The 20,564-nt window shown below is 41.2% G+C and overlaps 1 protein-coding gene across 2 annotated transcripts; it reads left to right on the top strand.

Moving 5' to 3' along the window:
• Window positions 1–1,083: 1,083 nt before the first annotated feature.
• LOC124304948 (lachesin-like) lies at window positions 1,084–19,311 on the top strand. 2 transcript variants are annotated; one of them, XM_046763763.1, is made up of 7 exons: window positions 1,084–1,756; window positions 2,264–2,588; window positions 2,879–3,039; window positions 7,007–7,217; window positions 12,675–12,802; window positions 14,367–14,535; window positions 18,471–19,311. In XM_046763763.1, exons 2-7 carry the CDS (start codon window positions 2,549–2,551, stop codon window positions 18,572–18,574), a joined length of 813 nt encoding a protein of 270 aa, XP_046619719.1. In that variant the 5' UTR covers window positions 1,084–1,756; window positions 2,264–2,548; the 3' UTR covers window positions 18,575–19,311. The 2 variants fall into 2 exon arrangements, with proteins under 2 accessions (XP_046619719.1, XP_046619718.1); XM_046763762.1 differs by having other exon boundaries at window positions 1,084–2,588.
• The last annotated feature ends 1,253 nt before the right edge of the window (window positions 19,312–20,564 follow it).

Below are 20,564 nucleotides of genomic sequence, written 5' to 3'. Positions count from 1 at the left end.
ACAGCTCACCAAGGAAAGAACTCTGAAAATCAAACCTCTGAAAATTTGAAAGCCTCTTATATCCTACATAATTTTACAGCTTTCAGGAAAACGTACATCATAAAATTATCCATTTAAATACAGGTAGTGAAGTAATTTACACCAAGAATCGAGACTCCGTACAGTGTTTTTTTTTTTTTATATTTCTTGTTACCTTATTCATTTGATAACGGAATATCGTTAGTTTTCAATCGTCCTTAAATGTATTAAACATTAAAGAAATGCTCGGAACATGACGAGATAAAAACTAAAAAGTGCAAGCACTGATCGTGCGAACGCGCGAATGAAATTCGTTGATTCGGTTTCACCGTCAATACGTATAGTCGTCGTATTATATGCCTGAATGAAAGTAAACCATTGAAAAGGACGATGTAAGAACGACGAAGAGAATTACCACCGCATCACTCCGCAATTTGAACATCGTCCGGAAAGTTTGTACCGCTGCTATTTCCGTTCAATCCGTAAATTACGTTACGAAATGTAAAAAAATTTCTGCCTCATACCCGATACCCGATAAATAAGTAAAACCAGTAGAATTCGGCACCAAGCGCAGCGAATCGCACGGCAATCGAGTGCCGAGAGAGCTTTGCGGTTACTTATTGTTGGATCCGTCGGTGGTTCGCTTTTCTCCTCCGGCCGTTTCCCTGATTTTTAAAATATCTTCCCCCCCCCCGGTGTTATCCTACCCTCGGGGTGTTCCCCTCGGGGTGTCAGGATTCTCGGGGCGAGCTAAGGGCAACTCTGTAACGCGATACCGAGCTGGATGTTGGATTTTCTCTCAGCTTCGTACTGCACGTACGGGGTGTCCTCCGGTACCCCCTAAGATAAAGGGGACGTCGATGTGACAACCTCGGTCTATGCCGCGACACACATTCGCAGACTTTGGTCCTTCCCTCGCCGACGTATCCTGCACGTATGTATAACGTATTATACTTGTATAGTTGAAACTCGGTGTGCAAGGGGTGGCTGTGTCGCGTCTGCGCGCCGCCGCCGGGGGTGGACCTCGGTTGTGGTACCAGTCTTGACTCAGCCTCCTTCGCGGCAAAGTCTGTGATCATCCGTCGGCCGGATGCGTCTCGATCCTCGATCGCATTACGTATAATATTTTTATCGGGATTAAAAACGGACGGACGTTCCGGCGATTCGTCGAGTGATTAAAAATAGCCGGGGTGGAAATAGGTAACGACGCAGGTTTCCTATCGACTCTGTGACTGATTCGTCATCGTCATGATCACCGTGCAGAGACCTCGGGATTATTTTAATTGTGATGGTTAACTTTTAACGCACTGATACGTGATACGAAGTTATGCGTTGACCCCGAGCGTGCGTTAAACGTTCGTTGATTGTGGACGAAAGGGGGAAACTTTTTTCGCTAACGATACGACGACGGTTAAATTGGATTCGCGGAGAGATGACGCTCGGTGTTTAATGCATCGAAATGACGTTGACGTGATTAAACGAGTGTTTGATAATTAAGTTTGTACTTATAAACTTTAAAGTAACCTTTCGTTGACTGGCGGAACAAAACAGTGAGTGTGGGCGCATAGGGGCGCTGATAATTAGCGTAAAATGAAGTAAACTTTCAGTGTCGACTACCCAGGATACGTCGGTTATCGTCGGTTTTTTTTTTATTTTTTTTTATTTTTTAAAAGAAAAAGGTTTAACCTACAGGATAATCGCAATACGAGTGCAAACGCATTCGGCTCTCTCGACTGAGGTATTATATTTAAATTGATAAGTGTTGTTTAAACTGTATTGTGAAATTAGTGCGTGGGACACGTTTGCATCGTGTGCTGTTTTCAACGTCGTTAAAATATCGAGTCAAGAACGCCTGGTATACTCTTTCCAGACTGTTAAATCATAAAAATTTCTTTCAGTTTCTTTGTTTTTTTTTTTCTTCGTTCTCTTTCAGTTTTTAATGGTGTTCTCTCTAACGAACAAACAGTTTTTTTTACCCTGACGAAAGACTGCGCGTAATAACGAACGAGACGGCGCTCCCCGCAGCGTCGTCTTAGAATTCATCGTAAAGTGTAATAATGGAAAAATTTTTATCTCAAGGATTCATTTAACTTTACGATATAATACAATTAATGGATTCGGGGATAAAAAAGAAGATCGGATTACCAGTACCGTATATGTATAAGAAGATTCGACAAAGTGTCGCGCCAATGCTTTTAACGTGAGACGAATTGATTTTTTTTTTTTTTTTTTTTTCCCCCAACAGTGCTTCGAGGGTGCAGTTTTAAAAGCATCGCCCGGGTGCGCTAAAGTGAAATGAGGATTGTACCGGCGATTGGATTGGCCCTGGGGCCAATCCATAGTTAATAAATATAAAAAAGAGATTTCGAAAGCCGAAGAGCTAAAAAAGCTCGCTCGTTGAATATATATATTTATATATATATATATTCAACGACAACATTTTTTTTTTTTAAACAATTTTCCTTCCTTTTTACTTTGTCCTAAACTACAAAGTACACGCATAGTTTTATTAAACGAATTAAAAGTGAAAATGAGAGGCTCGTTGATCATTTTTTCACTTATATTTGCCGGTAAGTTGTCAATCGTTTTTAAACGTAAATTATTTTATATTCGTTTCAAACGGTTTACGCTTCGAGTTGTTCTGCATTAGGGATGAATGGAAGAAGCAGTTCACTTTGTGCATTTGAAATTAAAGTATCGTTGTTCTGAAACAACCCGAATAAAAAAATAAAATAATAATCAATTTCTCAGATATACTAGCTCGTACATATTTGATTGCTTATTACGTGTAACGCAATGCGTAATAATTTATCAAATCGTAAATCAGACAGTTGAATTTCATACATATATGGGTTAAAAGGTCCGGCCTGGTGTACCGGAGACGACGATGATCGCGAGGACGACTTTGTACCCCTGGATCGCGGTCCTTACTTCGATGTCTTGGCATCGCACAACGTAACCGCACTAGTCGGACAAACCGCGGTCCTACATTGTCGCGTTAAAAATTTAGGCAATCGTACGGTAGGTATAACAATAATCCGAGGGAGGAAATATGAACTTTGACGAAGTTGGACGGTTTTTTCTTTTTTTTTTCCCTTTCTTTTTTCTCCTTCTTCTTTTCTCCGAGGGGAATACAACGATCGACAGAATGAATCTTTGGAGAAATCTCGGTGTTCAGTTACGTCAATGAAACAAATCGGTTTGACATTTTGGCAATCGAGTCGATTATACTGGGCTGTTTAAGATTTGATTGAGATATATTTTTTGTGATATTGCTTCGATCGTCTGGTGCGATTCCTCGTCGTTTAAAAATAGAAAAAAAAAAATAAAAAAAGGAGCCTCCGCACCCGTTGCGAAATTAGAAAATTGTATCAATAATCAAATTTTTTCAATAAAGTTTTGTCCTCCCTTTGCCAAGAGCCGTTTTTCCCTCGTGTACAATTTTTTTTCCGACGGAAATCGAAACTTGTCTTTGAAGGTAGAAAAATCTCTGAGAAATTTTCTCCTTTCATATTTTTATTACCATTACTATTATTATTATTATTATTATTATTATTATTATTGTTATTATCGTCATCATCATTATTATTATTACTATACGAGGTAGCGGCTTCGCGTATAAAGCATCGCACATATCGGACCACCTTCTCAACTCAGAATCGATGAACGAAAATTTAACCTGTAATAATGATTATGCCGTTGAATCAGTTCTGATTTATTTTCTCATTGTGTCGAACAAAGAAAAAAAAAAAAAAAAAACCGAGTTTCTCCAAAAACTATTTACCGGCATACGCAACACAAGGTGCGGCTGAATCTAAATTTTATCCAATTTGCAAACTTAACAAGTAGTGGATTCTCTTGACACGCCAACAACGAGACCAATGAGACTCACACCGCTGTTTCCTTTCCATTTCCCGCAAAGTTGACAGAAAGTATATGTATATTCGTCTCGTTGATAACACGGGTCATAAGAAATAGAAAAAAGAAAGAAAAAAATAAATAAATAAATAAATCATATATATATCTTTTTTTTTTGTCGAGTCAATATTTAAATGAATAAATAAATTTCGATACTATACATCGAATGATAATCAAAATATTCATCTATTAGGTACTTGCAAAGTTTGCTTTCATCTTTTTTTACGTTCATAAACAAGTATCGAAGTTCTTCGTTGCGTCGGTGTATAATATAAGCAGCAGGTATTATCACCGACGTTGAAATAAAAAGGCAAACCTTATCTGATAAGATTATTTTTTCCTTTTATCACAGTCGAAGGTGGGAAGAAATCAAAGTTTCACGCATAGAATCTAAACTCGAAATTCGCGTTGACCGGTGTGATGAAGAGGTGAGAGGAAACATAAAGAAAAAATAAAAAAAGAGATAAAGATAAAGAAAAAAAGGAAATGGTCCCACATCGCACGCTCTCCCGGTACAATTCCAGGTAAAAAATCTTGCCCTCTTTCTGTCCGGCCATTATTCGGCACCCTCGCAAAGAAGTCGCGGAGTGTTCTGCAATTCTGTATCGAGATTGGCTATTTGATATAAAAAAAAAAAAAGAATCTCTTCGCATCAGCACGTTGTCGCGCTGCGTTAGAAAATCAAAGTGGACGCGTTTAAAAACGGCGTTACACGGGGTGTCAGATACACTCGAGGCACTTGAAAAGCCCCGTATATTTCACCTATGTGGAAACACACGGCGAGCTATATACGGTGTTTTGGAAGCGGGTAAAACCGAATATCGTGCGACAACTGCACCGGACGTTGGTATGTATAGGTATAAAGCGCACTCCGCGTATGTCGGCTAACAATGGATTGGGAATTTGTCGGTAGGCAGAGAGGGGGAGAGAGAGATAAAGATATAGAGGGTGGAAAAGAGAGAGAGTGAGAGTGAGGGAGGGGGGGAGGAGGGATGTCGGTACCGGACCGCGAGAATTCACCGATGGAGTATACGGTGGCGGTTGTTATATAACGTCGCTAATTCAGTTGTCAACCGCGTGTAATTTGGCAGTACCCACCTACGCGGTGTAATATAAGGGGCGGTTTTCAACCCCGCGGTAATATAAATTGTCAAGTTTAATCCTAGCATAGCCGCGAGTAGATCCTTTGTCCTCGAGACGTGGTCTAAACGGTTTCGACTACTTTTCTTAATCGTGTAAGGATGAAAAAAAAAAAAAAATAAAAAAAATAAAAAAACGGAAAAGCTCGCGCTCGAGCTTGCGCCACGGATTTTCGGTAATACGCGTATGCGAGCTTGGCAAATGCAGTTATTCGAAGCGAAATTTTCTTTCTCCCTTCTCCTCTATTTTCGTTATTGTTTTTTTATTATTATCATGTGTTTCTATCGCTCACCTTCTCGAGGAAGTCTGCCACCTGCAAGGGGTGGAAGAGATACTTTACGAAATAAAATTTTACGAGCCCTCGTTTATCCGTGTAACTTTACTGTACATAAGAGGCAACTTTTCGATACGTATCGTATTATGTTAATCGCATGCTCTCGGATCACACTTCGTTCATGATCGCGTCGCCTTTGAAACTCCTTCTATGAAATATCGCTGCTCGAGCTTCCCGTCGCGTATGTATACATTTTTATAGCTCCCAAGTCTCCGGCGAAATTTTCTTCTTCTTCTTCTTGTTCTTCTTCTTTTTCACCGTGACTCATTTTTTTTTCTTATTTCCTTTTTTTTTTTTTTCATTTTTCACTCTCTCTCTCTCTCTCACACAACTACGCCACGCGTGTAACACTTTTAATATCTTATAGAAAGAGTAGAGAAAGTTTGGGAGGACGAACGGTTCGTTTTTTCCTTTTTTTTTTCTTATTTTTCATACTTTGTAAAACTTTTTTCAACCGTCGTTACGAATCCCGTCAAATATCAAGTCCGAGGGCGACGGTTCGTGATTTTGACGCTCTGCATTGTGCGCGGTGTAACGCGGTTTTTCTCGTATATGTATAATCTGCAGTCGAAAACTTCGATGACAACAGGGTGCAAGAGGGGGGGTGATAAAAAAATAAAAAAACGAACCTGAGAATCTGAGAAAAAAAATAAAAAAACGATCCATCACTACCTAGATTGGATGACCACAGGTTGATATCGTGCGGATGTAAACCGCCCGGTGAAACTTTCGTCCTGAGTTTTAATTGTTTAATTAACCCTTCTTTAATTGCTTTCGGCGGTAGGCGAGCTCCAGCCCGATATAGAATTCGGTGGAATGTTGCGACGCGGTTCCGGGACTCTTGTACTATATTCAGTCCGTACCCACAGCTGCACCTTAGAAAAGTAAGTGGATAACGCGATATTCTCAAGAGTCCAGAGACTGCCGGCGCACATTCGTGCAGTCTTGAGTATTTCGCCTCTCGTTGCCTGGGGGGAATTAATTAAGAGACCTGAGAGGTTCGTTGAGGATGCGAAAAAGGAGACGACGACTCGACGTCGGATGATCTAATATCCCGTCGGCGTTACATTTTTCACGTCGCTTGTATATATATATATACGTATGTATATATATGCATATATACATATGTATGTATATATTTCCTTACAACACCGTCAGATAAAGTAAGAATATTTACTACCCTCGGCTTCGCTCTGATACCGCGTTAACCGAGAGATCCGCCAATCTTATTCTATACCATAAATAATTCATTGTACCTACATATTTAGAGAGAGAATCGGGTTTGGTGGGTAAGGAAAAAAGGCGTCTCCTTTTCTCCACCCCCATATTCCTAATATATGTAACGGACAGAACGAGGGATGATAAGAAAGCCGTCTTTTCACCAAGGATTTGTTAACGCTGTGACAACACGGTAATGTCGTTGAAAATCAATGTTATCCCGGCGGAAATTTCAACGGAGTTACTCTTCCTCCTGATCCTTCCTTCATCCTCTGAGTCCCGACAGACTACGACGACCACGACGACGAACTCGGACCGCTGGTGCACGAGGAATATACTAATACAATATTGAACTTGGTTTCCGCATCGAATACGCAGGTGTCGTGGGTCCGTCACCGGGATATTCACCTCCTGACAGTCGGCCAGGATACCTACACGGCTGACGGAAGGTTCCAGGCGACACATTTTCCCCAAACGGAGGACTGGACGCTACAAGTCAAGTTCCCGCAGCGTCGGGATTCTGGGACTTACGAGTGTCAGGTGTCGACGACACCGCCGATCGGTCACTCGATGCACCTATCAGTCGTCGGTTCGTTTTGTCGGATGTAATCGATCTCGTCTCATCCTCCGTCTCGTCGCTCTCCTGACTAACGATACGCCGAGGGTCCGTACGCCAAGGAATGGCCACTGAGAGAAACTTTTAGTTTCGGTTACCGCTCGGTCCTTAAGTATTTTCATTTTCTACCACAATCGAAAAATATAGCTCTGGGTAAAAAATAAAAATTAGTTTTATAGCTGTTACCGGAAACTCTGGTATCCGTTGCCATTCTTTCTCGTTACGATCACTCTTGCTATATTTTCTTGCAACTTTCCTCGTACCTCGTGTTTTCGTAATCCCAACAATATTCAAACGGTTCCTTTAACGATACCTGTTTTACTCAATTTTTCTAGTTACCGTAAGAAATAAAATTATTCTCAGTGGGGAGAGAAAATGACGTCTGCCATTTGGCTAGTGTCTCTCTGTCTCTCTCTCTCTCTTCCTCTCTCGGTTCCCTGGAAATAGACCTCGGCTGTAGCGAACGACGACATGTGTATGAGTGGCTACTCGGCATGGAATGCCCTCCAATTTTCCTTGGCATTTGTCTAACTTCCACCGAAGTATACGGTCGGATAGGGGAATACGGTGTGTTAAACTCCTTCGGAATTCGTTACTCTTTATAGTCGCTGACGGAAGTAATGAGGGCGGCTGTATTACGCTTGCCGTAAAAAAAAATTATGCTATCTCGTCTTTTATCGCGTGCGCAATGATGAGAGGAAAAATAGCGCGCGTGCGTGCGCTAAATAGATTCACGGTGCGGGACGCGAGAGTTTGAAACGAATTGGAAAGCTGCTGTTTTCAGTGACAATTTTTGGGGATTAGGAAGTGTTTAACAGCAGGAAATATTCGTTCGGCTGGTCGCGTTGTTCTACCGTCTCGGTAAATCTAGTTATAAGAAATATCAGGGTAATCGAATCGCTGAAACGCGAGGTGTTACGGATAATTTGGCAACTTATTGCGGATAGAGAACACAACGTTTTCATCGTAATCCAGTCTACGTCTTTACATAGTCAATGGGGAATTTAAGCGTTGTTTTGGGCCTGAGGGGATGGGTGGTGTTCTTGCTTGCAAGTTGCTGAGACGTTTCTGGTAGCTCGGAGTTTACTAATTTATTCTCCCGAAAGCTAAACTCGCGTTAAATTAAACGCTGAATCGCTACTACGCTGCTAATTTGAGTAATTAAGAGTCTTGTGACGTAGTCGTGAAGTGAAGACGGATCTACAAGAAATGATCGGAATGAATCACGGTACTGAAATTGTTCCGTGGAATTTCATACGGTGACGACGAATTTCTCAATATGAATTCCGTGGTCGAGTTAATCCCTTCGTACACGCATAAATCGGTACGTATAACACGGATACGTTGATTCTTCAAGTTGAGCACGATCTTAAAACAATGTTAAAAAGCTGTGAATGCAGAAGCGAATCACGTGAAACTCACTAAAAGCTGTATCTTTGTAATAGAGAAGAAATCTTGAATTTCAATAAATTTCAACCAAAAAAGCGCTAATCGTGATAATTACAGTTCAATTTAATTATTGGCTTATGTTTTTTTGGTGTTGAAACGTTCCATTTTAACGAACCATGACTAATCTTGCTTGATAAGTAGTTTATCGAGGGTAATTTTTTTTTTTATTACAAATTGTAAGTAACAAACTTGTGTTGATTTATCAAAAAGCGTCTCCATGTAGTCAATTGGAAATGAAGCGAGCCCTGATGTATTAAAATCGAACAAGTTGTACGATACTGGTATAAAAAGCGGAACAATTGTGCGAGGTATCGGACCCAATGATGGAAATTGAACAATCGCGTGTTTAATGTTTTCCACTTCGGCTTGACTTTTTGATTCTCACGGACATCTTGACTTTTTCACCCTGACTTTAATAATGCATCGTTGAATCGTGATTGCCGTCCTATTTCAACTCCGCCCAAAATACCTGCGTAGGTTTCTCAGAGGCTTGTGTATGAAATTTCCGCTCAGCGTGACGTCCGGGGTTTTAGGGGAGGGAAAATGGGTGTGAAATTTAGTTTTAAGGATTGCGAACCCCTTGCGAGTTTGAGATACTGTAAATTTGGCCTAGCGTGCAGGAGCGAAAGATCTGCAAGAAATAGACATCCACACCCTGTTAACTTGCGTTTTTCCTCTTCAGCAAATGACTGCTTTCCTTTGGGACAGCTGACGGAACGACTGACGGAACCGACCGCTGTTGAACGCGTGAAGTAAAACCGCAGCCGGTTTTTTTCCCCTTAATTTTCAGCTTCCACGTCGCTCGTGGTACCAAGTCGTTCGTTAGGGTATAAGACATGCGCTCGAGGAAAAGAAATTATTTTATAAGGAAAAAGACCGCCTTTTACTTTCACGATCAAATAAAATTAAAACGCTGGAGAGCTGTCTACTTGAGCGAAAATTTTTAATCACATTGAGACTGGAATATATTTTTGGCCAATATACGACGTTCCGTTGTTGAAACTTCGAGGTAAAAATTACCGGTTATTGAGGTGGTGAGAAAGAGAGAAAGAGAGAAATCGCGAGAAAAGTTTCGGCGCTTGTCGTTTGGTGTACTTGATATATACCTGTCGATATGTGTGTGTGTATATATGTATATATACATACACATACCTGTTATACCTGAACTTTACAACGGATTTGAAATTATTCAATACACCCCGGTCGTAATGTAATCGAGAAAGTTTAAGAATCGTTGGTATTGCACGTCTTCGTTTTCTCGTTCCGTGTGTGTATGTATAAGGTCGGCACCAACGCTCAGCCAGAAAGCGTAGGAGATATCCCAGGGGTTATATATTCTGCCAATTCGTTCTACTTTGCTAGAATCTATACCGAGGCTGCAGTATACGTACGACTACTACGAACCATCCACCTTCCTTCTTCGGTTATATACCTTATACCCATAGAAAGTACGCTTCTCGTATACTTTGTTCGCAATTTTAGTACCAGGCAAACTTTGAGCAGCTCATCGGAGAAAACTTTGTACAAATAGACGGTCCCCTTCTACTCCTATTGTTGTTGCTGATACTGCTGATGTACGATAGTTTTGTGTGCGTTAGCATGAGCAAATAACGCGAAAGCGATACATTAACGTTAAGACAGTTGAGACCGTCTCTTCCTCTTCCATTTATTGCAGATCATGCGACGTATAAACTCCTTTTCTTCATCGCACAAAGCCCCTTTCTTCATATTATTCGTCCAGAGAGTTTTAATATCCTACACAAGTATTTCTTCGACCATAAGAGAGTTCGAGTCACTCCCTCGGAGACAAGTCGATACTCCTTCTCTTATATTGTAACATTTTGAAAAGCGAGATGAACTTCAGAACAAGGCTAGCCGGGAATGCCGAGAGACCTGACCGAGTTTGAGAGGTATTGAAAGAGGTATTGTCAGTATCCGAGAACAGACCACACTACAGTCCCTTATGTACACACACTCGATGCCCGCCCGAGAGGAGGAGTGAGTGTAGGTCGAGCATCAAGGCGGGTGATCCGATAAAACTTCCCCTGTTTTCCATCGCCGATAACTTTCTGTCATCCATACGTGTTCGGTAAATTGTCACGATCAGTGATGCTCAGTTTCGAGGTGAGGAACTGCCCGTTTTAATGCGAGAAACAAACCAGATGAAACGAACTGACCCGTCCCTTTTGTTCTCCACGCGCTTGTGTTATACCATGCAGCCAGAGTAGAGAGAGAGAGAGAGAGAGAGAGAGAGAGAGAGAGAGAGAGAGAGAGAGAGAGAGAGAGAGAGAGAGAGAGAGAGAGAGAGAGAGAGAGAGAGAGAGAGCAGAAGCACGGGCGGAGCTTATAAATGTAATTTTATTGACCAAATGAAATAAGTAATAAACGTCGACTCGCTGAGTCGATAAAGGTACCTAGATTGGAACGGGACAATATCCATACAGTTTTCTCCTCGCCCATTGGGTTTCACACTCTGTCTTTTTCCCGCGAATACTCCAGCAGCGCATCTCTTTCTCTCGTTTCACCTCGCGGAGCTGGATTTCACAGTCGAACGTACATATATCGCTTTGTAACGCTTGCAATTTAATTTCGGTCCCAGCAAACACAGACACGCACACGCGGACATTCGCCGTGGCTGATTGGGAGAATGAACTTTTTACAATCGGAAATAAATCCGATGAATCCGAACACGGACATTCCGTATTGGGATTTGTTCTATAAAAACCGTTTCTGTTCCTCTTTCTTTCAAAAGAATTCGCTAGAAATTCATCCTGCAACGTATAATCAGAGATTATCGCATGCAGTTACCGGCAGTTACCGGCAGTTATCGACAGTTGCCGACTGTAGGTACAGCTCCTGGAATTAGTAAAATTGAATTGCATTTTTTTTTTCGAGTTCAGATATTTCGTCGAAAGAAATCTCAATATATGTATGTATAGTGTATAATTTCCCCTCTTCTTCGCACTGCATTATAGGTATATATTCGAGAGTTAACTTTTCCAAAGATGCAGCCGTATGCTGCTGAGGCGCCTTTCAACTTTATATACTTAGTTCTGAATTGCACGAGTATAAGCTCGCTTCATCGATTCGACTATATCCGAGAATATCGGGACAGTTAGCACTGCGAACGGAAATCTGAGGGTCCGCCTCTCTCCTCCAGCTATTTGTAGAAGTTCGCTGACGTTACGTACAGGCTATATATGCACCGTGTAGGTTGTTTGCTAAACCGCCTCTATAAACACGTTGCCTGAATAGCAAGTTTGACTTTGGAATAAATCACTACCAGGAATGCGTACAGATATAGTTTGCCGCAGGTTGTTACCTTAGGTATTCAGAATCACCGAATTTTCTACGTTTTTAAAATATGAGAATTTCGGGAATTTTCGCACTCTGGGAAACGACATGTTTAGTATGCTGTCTTACATTGAGATTTTCAGGACTCTGGATCATGGTGCCTGTGACGTATAGTTCCATCTAATAAACCTCTCTTCATTCTGATAACGTTTGGTTGTATTGCCAGGTTGATTAGTGAAATTCAATAACAAAAGATACATCTGGCGTATTTTTCATTTTAGTTGTCCTGCTCTGATGAAGTTTGAATGATAGGATCTTGTACATAGATCCAATCACGTGAATGGATCCATTATAATCCGAAGAAATAGTGTACTAAAATTAAGTTCGGTGAAGGAATGACCATTAGATGAAACTATACATCAGAATCTTCATATTTTGGGCGAAAAAAACACCTGCAGAAGTTTCAGCTGAATCCATTATTCGGAGACCTGATAATTTTCATGTCAGTAGGCGTGACGAGGTTGAAGGGTGATGAGGTTTTAAGAAAATTTGATGGTGCGGGCCACCTTAAAATTGGGAAGTCTTAATCAGGAGAGCGAGTGAGATACACAGAGAGTGGGAGGAAGGGATGAGAGCCCGTTAATTAACCCTACGTCTGGTCTGTGTATTAAACATCGATTGGATCAGAGCCGGTGACGACAATTATCGGAGGCCCGGAAATGTACATAAACCGTGGGAGCACAATGAACCTCACCTGTGTGGTCAGACACAGCCCGGAGCCACCGCCAGTTATCTACTGGACGCACGAACACAAGGTTTGCATTCGAATTTCAAATTTACTAGGCGGCCACAATGTTGGTTGGCTAAGCTAAGGCCTCTGCAGTCCGGCGATAGATCAACAAACGCAAGACTCGTTGATGTCAAAGGACTACAAGGTACTCGGGCTCCCTGTAAACGCTGTGCTGATTTGATTTGATTCCCGCAACCCTTTGCCCCCTTCCTCATACTCGGGATTTTCTATCGCCATTCAGACGTTCAGAGACCCTCCGTGGAACGGTATAAGGGATGCAATAAGTGACTCCTTTTTTCCTTCCATGATCATACCTCCACGAATTCACAGCTCGTGGTGTTTCATCCACTTCCTCATATCACGATCCGCAAAGATTTTCAAAACTGTAAACTATTTCACCCAGTGAGATGATAAGTAAGATTTGTGTCGTTTCAAGGCAAACAGCAACTGCGAATTGCTTTTTTGTTTTCTTCTTCACACGCAAGTCTTTTGTTTGTTAAATTGTGCGTGTAACGTGCAAAAATCGCGATTAAATTGTTATCCAACACTTGCATTTTTTTTCAACTGTCTACAAATTTGTTTCACAGAGATCGTACGGTATCCCGTGTGTAGTTGAATAATAGAAACACGCTCGAATGAATACGGGCGTTGAAATTACTCTCAGCAATTTAGCACCGTGTTCTCGCCTGTAGTTCGTATTGTATTATAGATATAGTAACGAGTTTTGATATATAGATGTGAAATATCGTTCCCACGTACCCGCGTGTAATGGGTTTGACAAATTGAAAATTGGAATTTTTTAGCGCAGGAAATAATTGAGCGGCAGCAGTTTCTACACCGTTGTGTTAATAATTTGATGCTCACATTTGCTCAACATCGGCATTAAAACTCCGCGTGGTCTGGTTAAAAATTCTATCGATCGATCGGTCAATACTTAGTCATAATTTTCGATAAATCTCGAGTATAACGGCAATTTGACGCGCAGCCATCATCCACGGCAAATGGAGTCTCCTGTAATACGCCACGCTTTGATTTACGAGCTCAAGTCAGGAAACACGTTAGATCGACGGATGTCCAATTATCGTTATCGGTCCAAAGATGGCTGACTAATGCGATGATGTGCTTTGAGCTGCGCGGACACACCCGGCGCAGAATCATCGATCACCTATGTGAACCAGAAATAAGTGAAAAATTGAAATATAAGAAACCGGTTCAATTCGCGATCAATACGACTCGGTAGGACCAGGTACACAAGGAACAATTTCCGCGATAAGAAAGCTGCAGGCGTCTCGACGCGGCGAACAGTTCGCGCGGGAAATTTGAACGCAGTCAAGTGTGCACGGGGCCAGATATCGGGTGGTCAACGTTGGTGCAGCTTCGTTTTCTTGGCGACCAGACTCTACGATGCGGAGATTAAACTCGCGAGCCAATCTCGGATCGCAGCCTGCGCCGTTTTTCTCGTTTCTGTTCGTCGCCCCGATAATATCGGACGTGTGATCTTGCGGGCCACGTCACATCGCCTTCCCTTCCCTTCTCTTTCTTCCTTCAGCTTCACCCTTCCTGAATTAATCGGAATTTCTGACTTGCAGGAAATCAATTACGACAGTCCTCGTGGCGGGGTTTCCGTAATCACGGAGAAGGGAGAAATCACCACGTCCTACCTCCTCGTCCAGAGGGCCCAGCCTGCCGACAGCGGTCGCTACACGTGTCACCCCAGCAACGCGAACACCAAAACGGTTCTCGTCCATGTGCTCAATGGTAATTGTGTGTTACTATGAAATCAGTAATATTAAATTGAATTCTGCGTTAGTATTAGTATTATCAAGGTAGCCATTGGCAGTGTGTGAGAAATCATTTAGGATTACTTATGTTTTTTATATTTCGTCGATCATTGTTGGACTTTCAGAAGGGTCGTTATTCTCATTGCGTACGTAGAAGTCGTGGTTCTCTTGAAAGCATCTGCTCGACAATTGCAACTCCTCTAGTTTGTATGCCAACTTCGGGAAAATGTTACTAGCATGGTAGGCAGAGCGACCGATGCGTAGTGGATCATTCTCGATGGGTTGACTGTCACTAGTCAACCGATCGATTCTAGGGAATTTTTTTTTGCCAGGAAAAGTTTGCTTGAGGCTGCGAGAATGGATGTCAGTGAATCAAAATTAAACAAGTTAGCTTCCAGAGAGCTTCTTGGTATATATTACACGAATTGCTGGAATTTTTTAAAGGTTTTTGAATTGTTTCACGTCGGAGGTTCAATTTTCGTACACTTTTTTCTTCGACTCATTGTTGGCGAAAAAATCGCTTCAACTATAAAAGTATGAACGTCTTTTAACGTCGACACCAGACTCAACAGCAAACTTCATCATTTCCCAAAGTTTGGTACGGTTTCCTTACTCAAGATTAAAAACAGTGTCAAACACAATTTTTATTTATTCAGTTTTTACTCCGACATCCTCTTGACTACAAGGCTTAATTTAATTCTTCAGTAACTACAATTTGATCGATTTTTTTATCAATCGCGGAGGGATCGCAGTCGTTTTTATCGTTGCTTTGAAACGACAGTGAGATGTTTTTATTTCTACAAAATTGAAATTGGTAACGTTAACGTATCGGGACGTTTGAATAATAACGAATTTGAACATATTTTTTTCGTTCTACCCTGCAAAACAAAATTGAAATTTCACATAATAAAAATATGATCCTTACATCTCGTGGTAATTGGCATTGCATTAAATAGTCCACGTGTAAACTAAACCGTGTATTATTTTGTAGTTTGTATACCAATTTCCACCGATGCAAATATACGCTGTGTGCAATTATTCCATGTTATCAGAAATATATTCCTCATTCGAAATCGGCTCTCGATGTATGTATTTTACTATTTTCCTTTTTAAATTGGCTCGGATATTTGATTTGACGAAACATTTCGCCGCAGAGCAGTTTATTTGAAAGCGTTGATGTTGACAGATGAGTAAAAAAGAAAAAAAAAAAAAATTCAATTTCGCGTTGCCGTATGGTTTGTGTGAGCAAACATTTTTCTTCGGCAAAATGTTTAATACTTAATAATAGTTTTCGCCTGTTGACCGAATCGTGCTCGGTGGCATTAGGAAATTCTAACGCGACAACGCGAGTGTATTTCGTAATTTGTCCAGTTAGTTAAAAAACGTGCAACGTACGTGTATCCAAGTTTTGCAACCTTGCAGTTTAAGAGGCGAGTCCTTATGCTCCAGTTATTCCGTTAAGTATGTGCTTTTCTTTATTATCCAATTTGTTAGACTTTCACGTTCTGCTCAAACGCTGCGGGTTCATTCGAGTATTAAAATTGAATCTATGATACTCGCTTTCATAATTCTCGACGAGAACGCGACCGCGTATTTCATTGACGATCGAAGAAAAATTCCGTACCTTATATACTCTCCATAATAACGTTATACCGTGCAGCTATACTGTCTTTCATATTTATAACCAGCTGCAGTTACGGAACTTTATAACACGGGGATCATACGTGAATAGAGTGGGACTCGCTTCGCCGAGTATATTTTTCTACCCTTTACTTTTTCACAACCCTCTATTTTCATTCCCTACCCCGTTTTATGCGTTTCTTCGTCTTGTTCGCGGTAGCCTTGAAAAGCGGATCCTCTTTCCTCTCGCGTCGCGGGTTTCTTATCGTCACTCTTTGAGAAACCTATTCGCAATTGAAATGTCCGGAAATGTGTCGGTATATGTTGCAGAGAAGGAGAATAAAAATAAAAAATGAAACACCGTCTTTGTGGACATTCGTATACACAAGTTCCGGCCGGAAAAGGAGCGGGGAAAAACGATGTACACATATTTTTTATCGCGAGGATATACTTTATACACACACACACACACACACACACAACGGTAACAACTCTAAGCTGTTGTGTCAGCGTGTCAGAATTAATAGTGAAAAATGTAGAAAAGGCGACGAAGAAAAATTACCGAGCGTCCCCGAATCAGCCGTGCATGTTTTTCTTTTTGAATTCGCGTTGATGAATACATTATCAATTCGCTCTTTGATATTTTAATTTTACAAACGATTCAAATCCAATCAACGACATGTTTTAGGATCTTGTCACACACCGTGATACACGCTGTTTTTGAAACGGAAGAAGAGAGGGAAAAAAATTATAACAAGTTACAAGGTCCAAGTTTGTATCGTTAAGGTAACGTAGCGTCAAACGAAATTGGTATATTTCGCAACTTCAGAATTGCCAGAAATTCAGTAAGACGTCAGCCATAAAGGCTGGAATAAAGCAAAGCGTACTTTCAAACTAATTCTCAAGTTGCCAAATAACCGGGGTGGCCACTTGTCTGGAAAATCTGGGAAACCGGGAAATTTCAGGAAACATTGTTTCACGGTATGGGAACGTCTGGGAAATGTCAGAGAATTTTAGCAACTGCTCGCAGCTGTTCTTGAAGAGTACACGGAATATGGTGTTCAATTTGATCACTAAATTTTTCAACTGTTATTACCAACGTGTATAACTATTGGCAAGATCTTCTGTTTTTATTATTGAATTTCAACGAATTTCAATGTTTTTAAGAAGAATGTCTAATTTTTTCTATCGAAGTGCGATACGTCGGAGCAAGTATTAGAGAAAAGGTGTGTTTCACCGAAGCAATTGAGACGTCGATATCATTCGAAATCGTTTCGTAATCTCCGAAATCACCCTGAAATCAGTAATATTAAAATAAAATTCCGCATCAGTAATCATCGAGAAAATCTCTCCGCAGTATTAAGAAATAATGTGTAATCTTAGAAATCATGCAAAACCACGTAATCAGAGTAAAATTTATTCGTCAATTAATCTCGTAACGAAATACGTAATCACGGTGTTAACTTGTGCTCCGTTGAAAGATCCTTTGACTCGTGAACACAAAGTTAATTAATTGTAAGTTAGGAAATTTGCAAAACTTAACCGAACGGCGAGGTCGAGGTAGCTGTTTCAAAAAAACGTGTATCACAAACGTCACAAGCCTCGTTTTCCGAACAAACCCAATAACGGAAGCAGTTCTGTACCAATAAACACGTCTAGTCCAGACAATCAGACCTAGTTATAACTTGTAACAAAAGCGCGTTCGAACAGTGCAAGAAGCTGAATTATACGTACGGGTATTGTTAATCCAAGGAGTTTCTCATCCGGTACAAGTTATCGACTATACACGTTACCCGCGATACGGGATGAAATAATGTTGCGTTTAATGTCTGGCGAACATACGGACCCTCAATCCCCGCAGCGTAGGAGAGTTTCCGGAATGCCGAAACGAGAACAGAACGGAACCCGGGTAACAACAATTACATTGACGTGGATAAAGGGGTTGAACACGTTACACGAGGCGGGCACAAACACAAATACTGACTTATACGAACGCAGGCGAATCGCTCTCCGACAGAGGTCGAGGCCTTATACGTGAGCATCTGGAAGCCCGGGTTAAGCCGGGCGCCGCTTGCGTGGAACAATGGTCTTATTAAATCGGGCACATATCCATAGGGCGAGGGATTAGCCCTGTTTGGATTGGCCCAAGCCCGTCGGACTTGATCCCCCATCGAAAAGGTGCCCTCGGTGCCCACCTTTCGCCCCGGGGTGAACCTGACGATGATCGAGGCATCCTTTCACCTTCGTCATCCTAATTAGCATCCTCGCAATTAATTCACCTTTTACTTCCAGGTGAATATCCGGCCGCGATGCAGCACGGCGGGCAGCTCAAACTCGCAAATCCACCCTTCGTCATATTCCTCGCATCTCTACTGGCGTTTTTAAACCTTCACTGATCGCCGTTGTAAAATTACACGTGCGTCGGTACATCGTATACACACACACACACATATATATATATTATTATATTGTTGTGCACGCTGTTGGTAATCATTTGTCGATGATTTGCTACGAACGTTGCGGTGTGTCGTGAAAATTTGGTAATATTAGCCTGATTCGCGTGTAAAAAACAATTTCAGAGGGTTCAAATTTTGTGTTCGGAATATGAATGATCTCGATTTGTCCTTATACGTACTGCGAAAAGTCAATGTTTTGAACTCTTGATTGTCAATACCTTTTAGCGCGCAGTTTTTACGACGAATTTTTGCCAATCTAACGATCGGGAAATAAAAAAATCAAAAATATATCGATATCAAAATTTTCTACCCAACAGCGTGTATTATTATTGCGATTATCATGATTATAATTGTTATTGTTTAAAATATTTAGACTACTTCGTTGTTTTTCAATCACGGTCGCTGTACTATCATATATATATATATATTTATCGTTGTTATCATGTGATCAATTTCGACTGGGATCTCCTTAAAAATCGTGTTTTTGTTCCTTCTCCGTACGGTGCGGTTAAGGGGGGTGGTGGTGGGGTTGTTTCGTTCTAAATCGTACCTACGACGCGTCGAACGACGTGCACTGAGAGAAATTTTTAGTTCCGGTTACCGCTCAGTCCTTGACTATTTTCATTTTTTACCAAAATCGAAAAATACAGTTCTAGGTAGAAAATGAAAATTAGTTTTATAGCCGTTACCGGAAAGTCTAGTATCCGTTACTATTCTTTCTCATTACGATCACTCTTGCTATATTTTCTCGCAACTGTTGCGAAAATTTAACGCTCGTGCAACGATAAATTGACGTTAAAGCCTTGTATAACTAAAAAAAGTAGAGTAAACCTCAGAAACTGATTTTGCGTTGCAATAACCAAAAAAGGATTGACGATAGCGCAAAATGGTTAAGCGTACCTCGTTTATTCCTAATTCCAACAATATTCGAACACTTTTTTCAACGATACCTGTTTTACTAAATTTTTCCAGTTATTGTAACAAATGAAATTTTTCTCAGTATGAACAACAATAGAAATACACTGTGCACAGGGTTTGTAATTCTGAAAATTCTACGATTATCCGTTGCGAATAAATTCGTTATTACAGTCTGCGACTCGAGATTCGTGTAAGCCTGATTCCGAATGACGAAATAAATACATACATATACATGTATAACCTCGCGGGAAAACGTACGTATAAGATGCAGAGGTGAGTTTTTTTAAGGGAGTGATAAGGCGCCCCTGGAAGTCTCGATAAGACCGTGTGTTTTTTTTACCAAACCCGCGCCCCTCAACCCCTTATTCCCTCGATATCCCTGGGCACCGGTATAAACCCTCCACCCTCGTTCGACGCCCCTTTCTTCTCTCTTTCCGGCCGTCTTTATCTCCGGCCGCGCTACCGGCACCCTTGGCTCCGCAACGCTATCTTAGATCTTCTGCAAAGACGGGCCTACCTACCACCTGACGCGAGTAATATATCTCCTTAGGGGCGCGCCCCCCGGGTGTAAATGTTAATATATATGTATGTGCATGCCTCGGGCCTTGCGAGTGTTGGTCGAATTCTCCGCGTCGCTTGGTTGGCCCGCGGCTTTATACCTCTGCTTTGTATACGCGTATGTACATCCGGCTGGATTATATACCCTCAACTACACGGGGTGATCCGAGTTACGATGGAGGGGCTTTATCCCGTGTCAAATTTTAACCTATACGATTTTTCACCGACAAGATATTATCGTCATTACTATTGTTATTGTTATTATTATCATTATTCATACTTTACAATTACCACTCGTTCGTTTTTCCTCAGAATATCTGCAACTTTTCTTTTTACGTTGAAGCGTTTCGCTCTCTCTGATATCTCGTTTCGTTAGAGATTTAATAAACCGTATTATGTTGGATTAAATTTTACTCGATTCATTCGAAATGTATTTCCGAACAAATGTTCACGG

This window comes from Neodiprion virginianus, chromosome 5, assembly GCF_021901495.1.
Source record: "Neodiprion virginianus isolate iyNeoVirg1 chromosome 5, iyNeoVirg1.1, whole genome shotgun sequence".
NCBI lineage: Eukaryota > Metazoa > Arthropoda > Insecta > Hymenoptera > Diprionidae > Neodiprion > Neodiprion virginianus.
The sequence above is the reverse complement of the archived record's forward strand: the minus strand, read 5'-3'. Positions and strand labels throughout refer to the sequence as shown.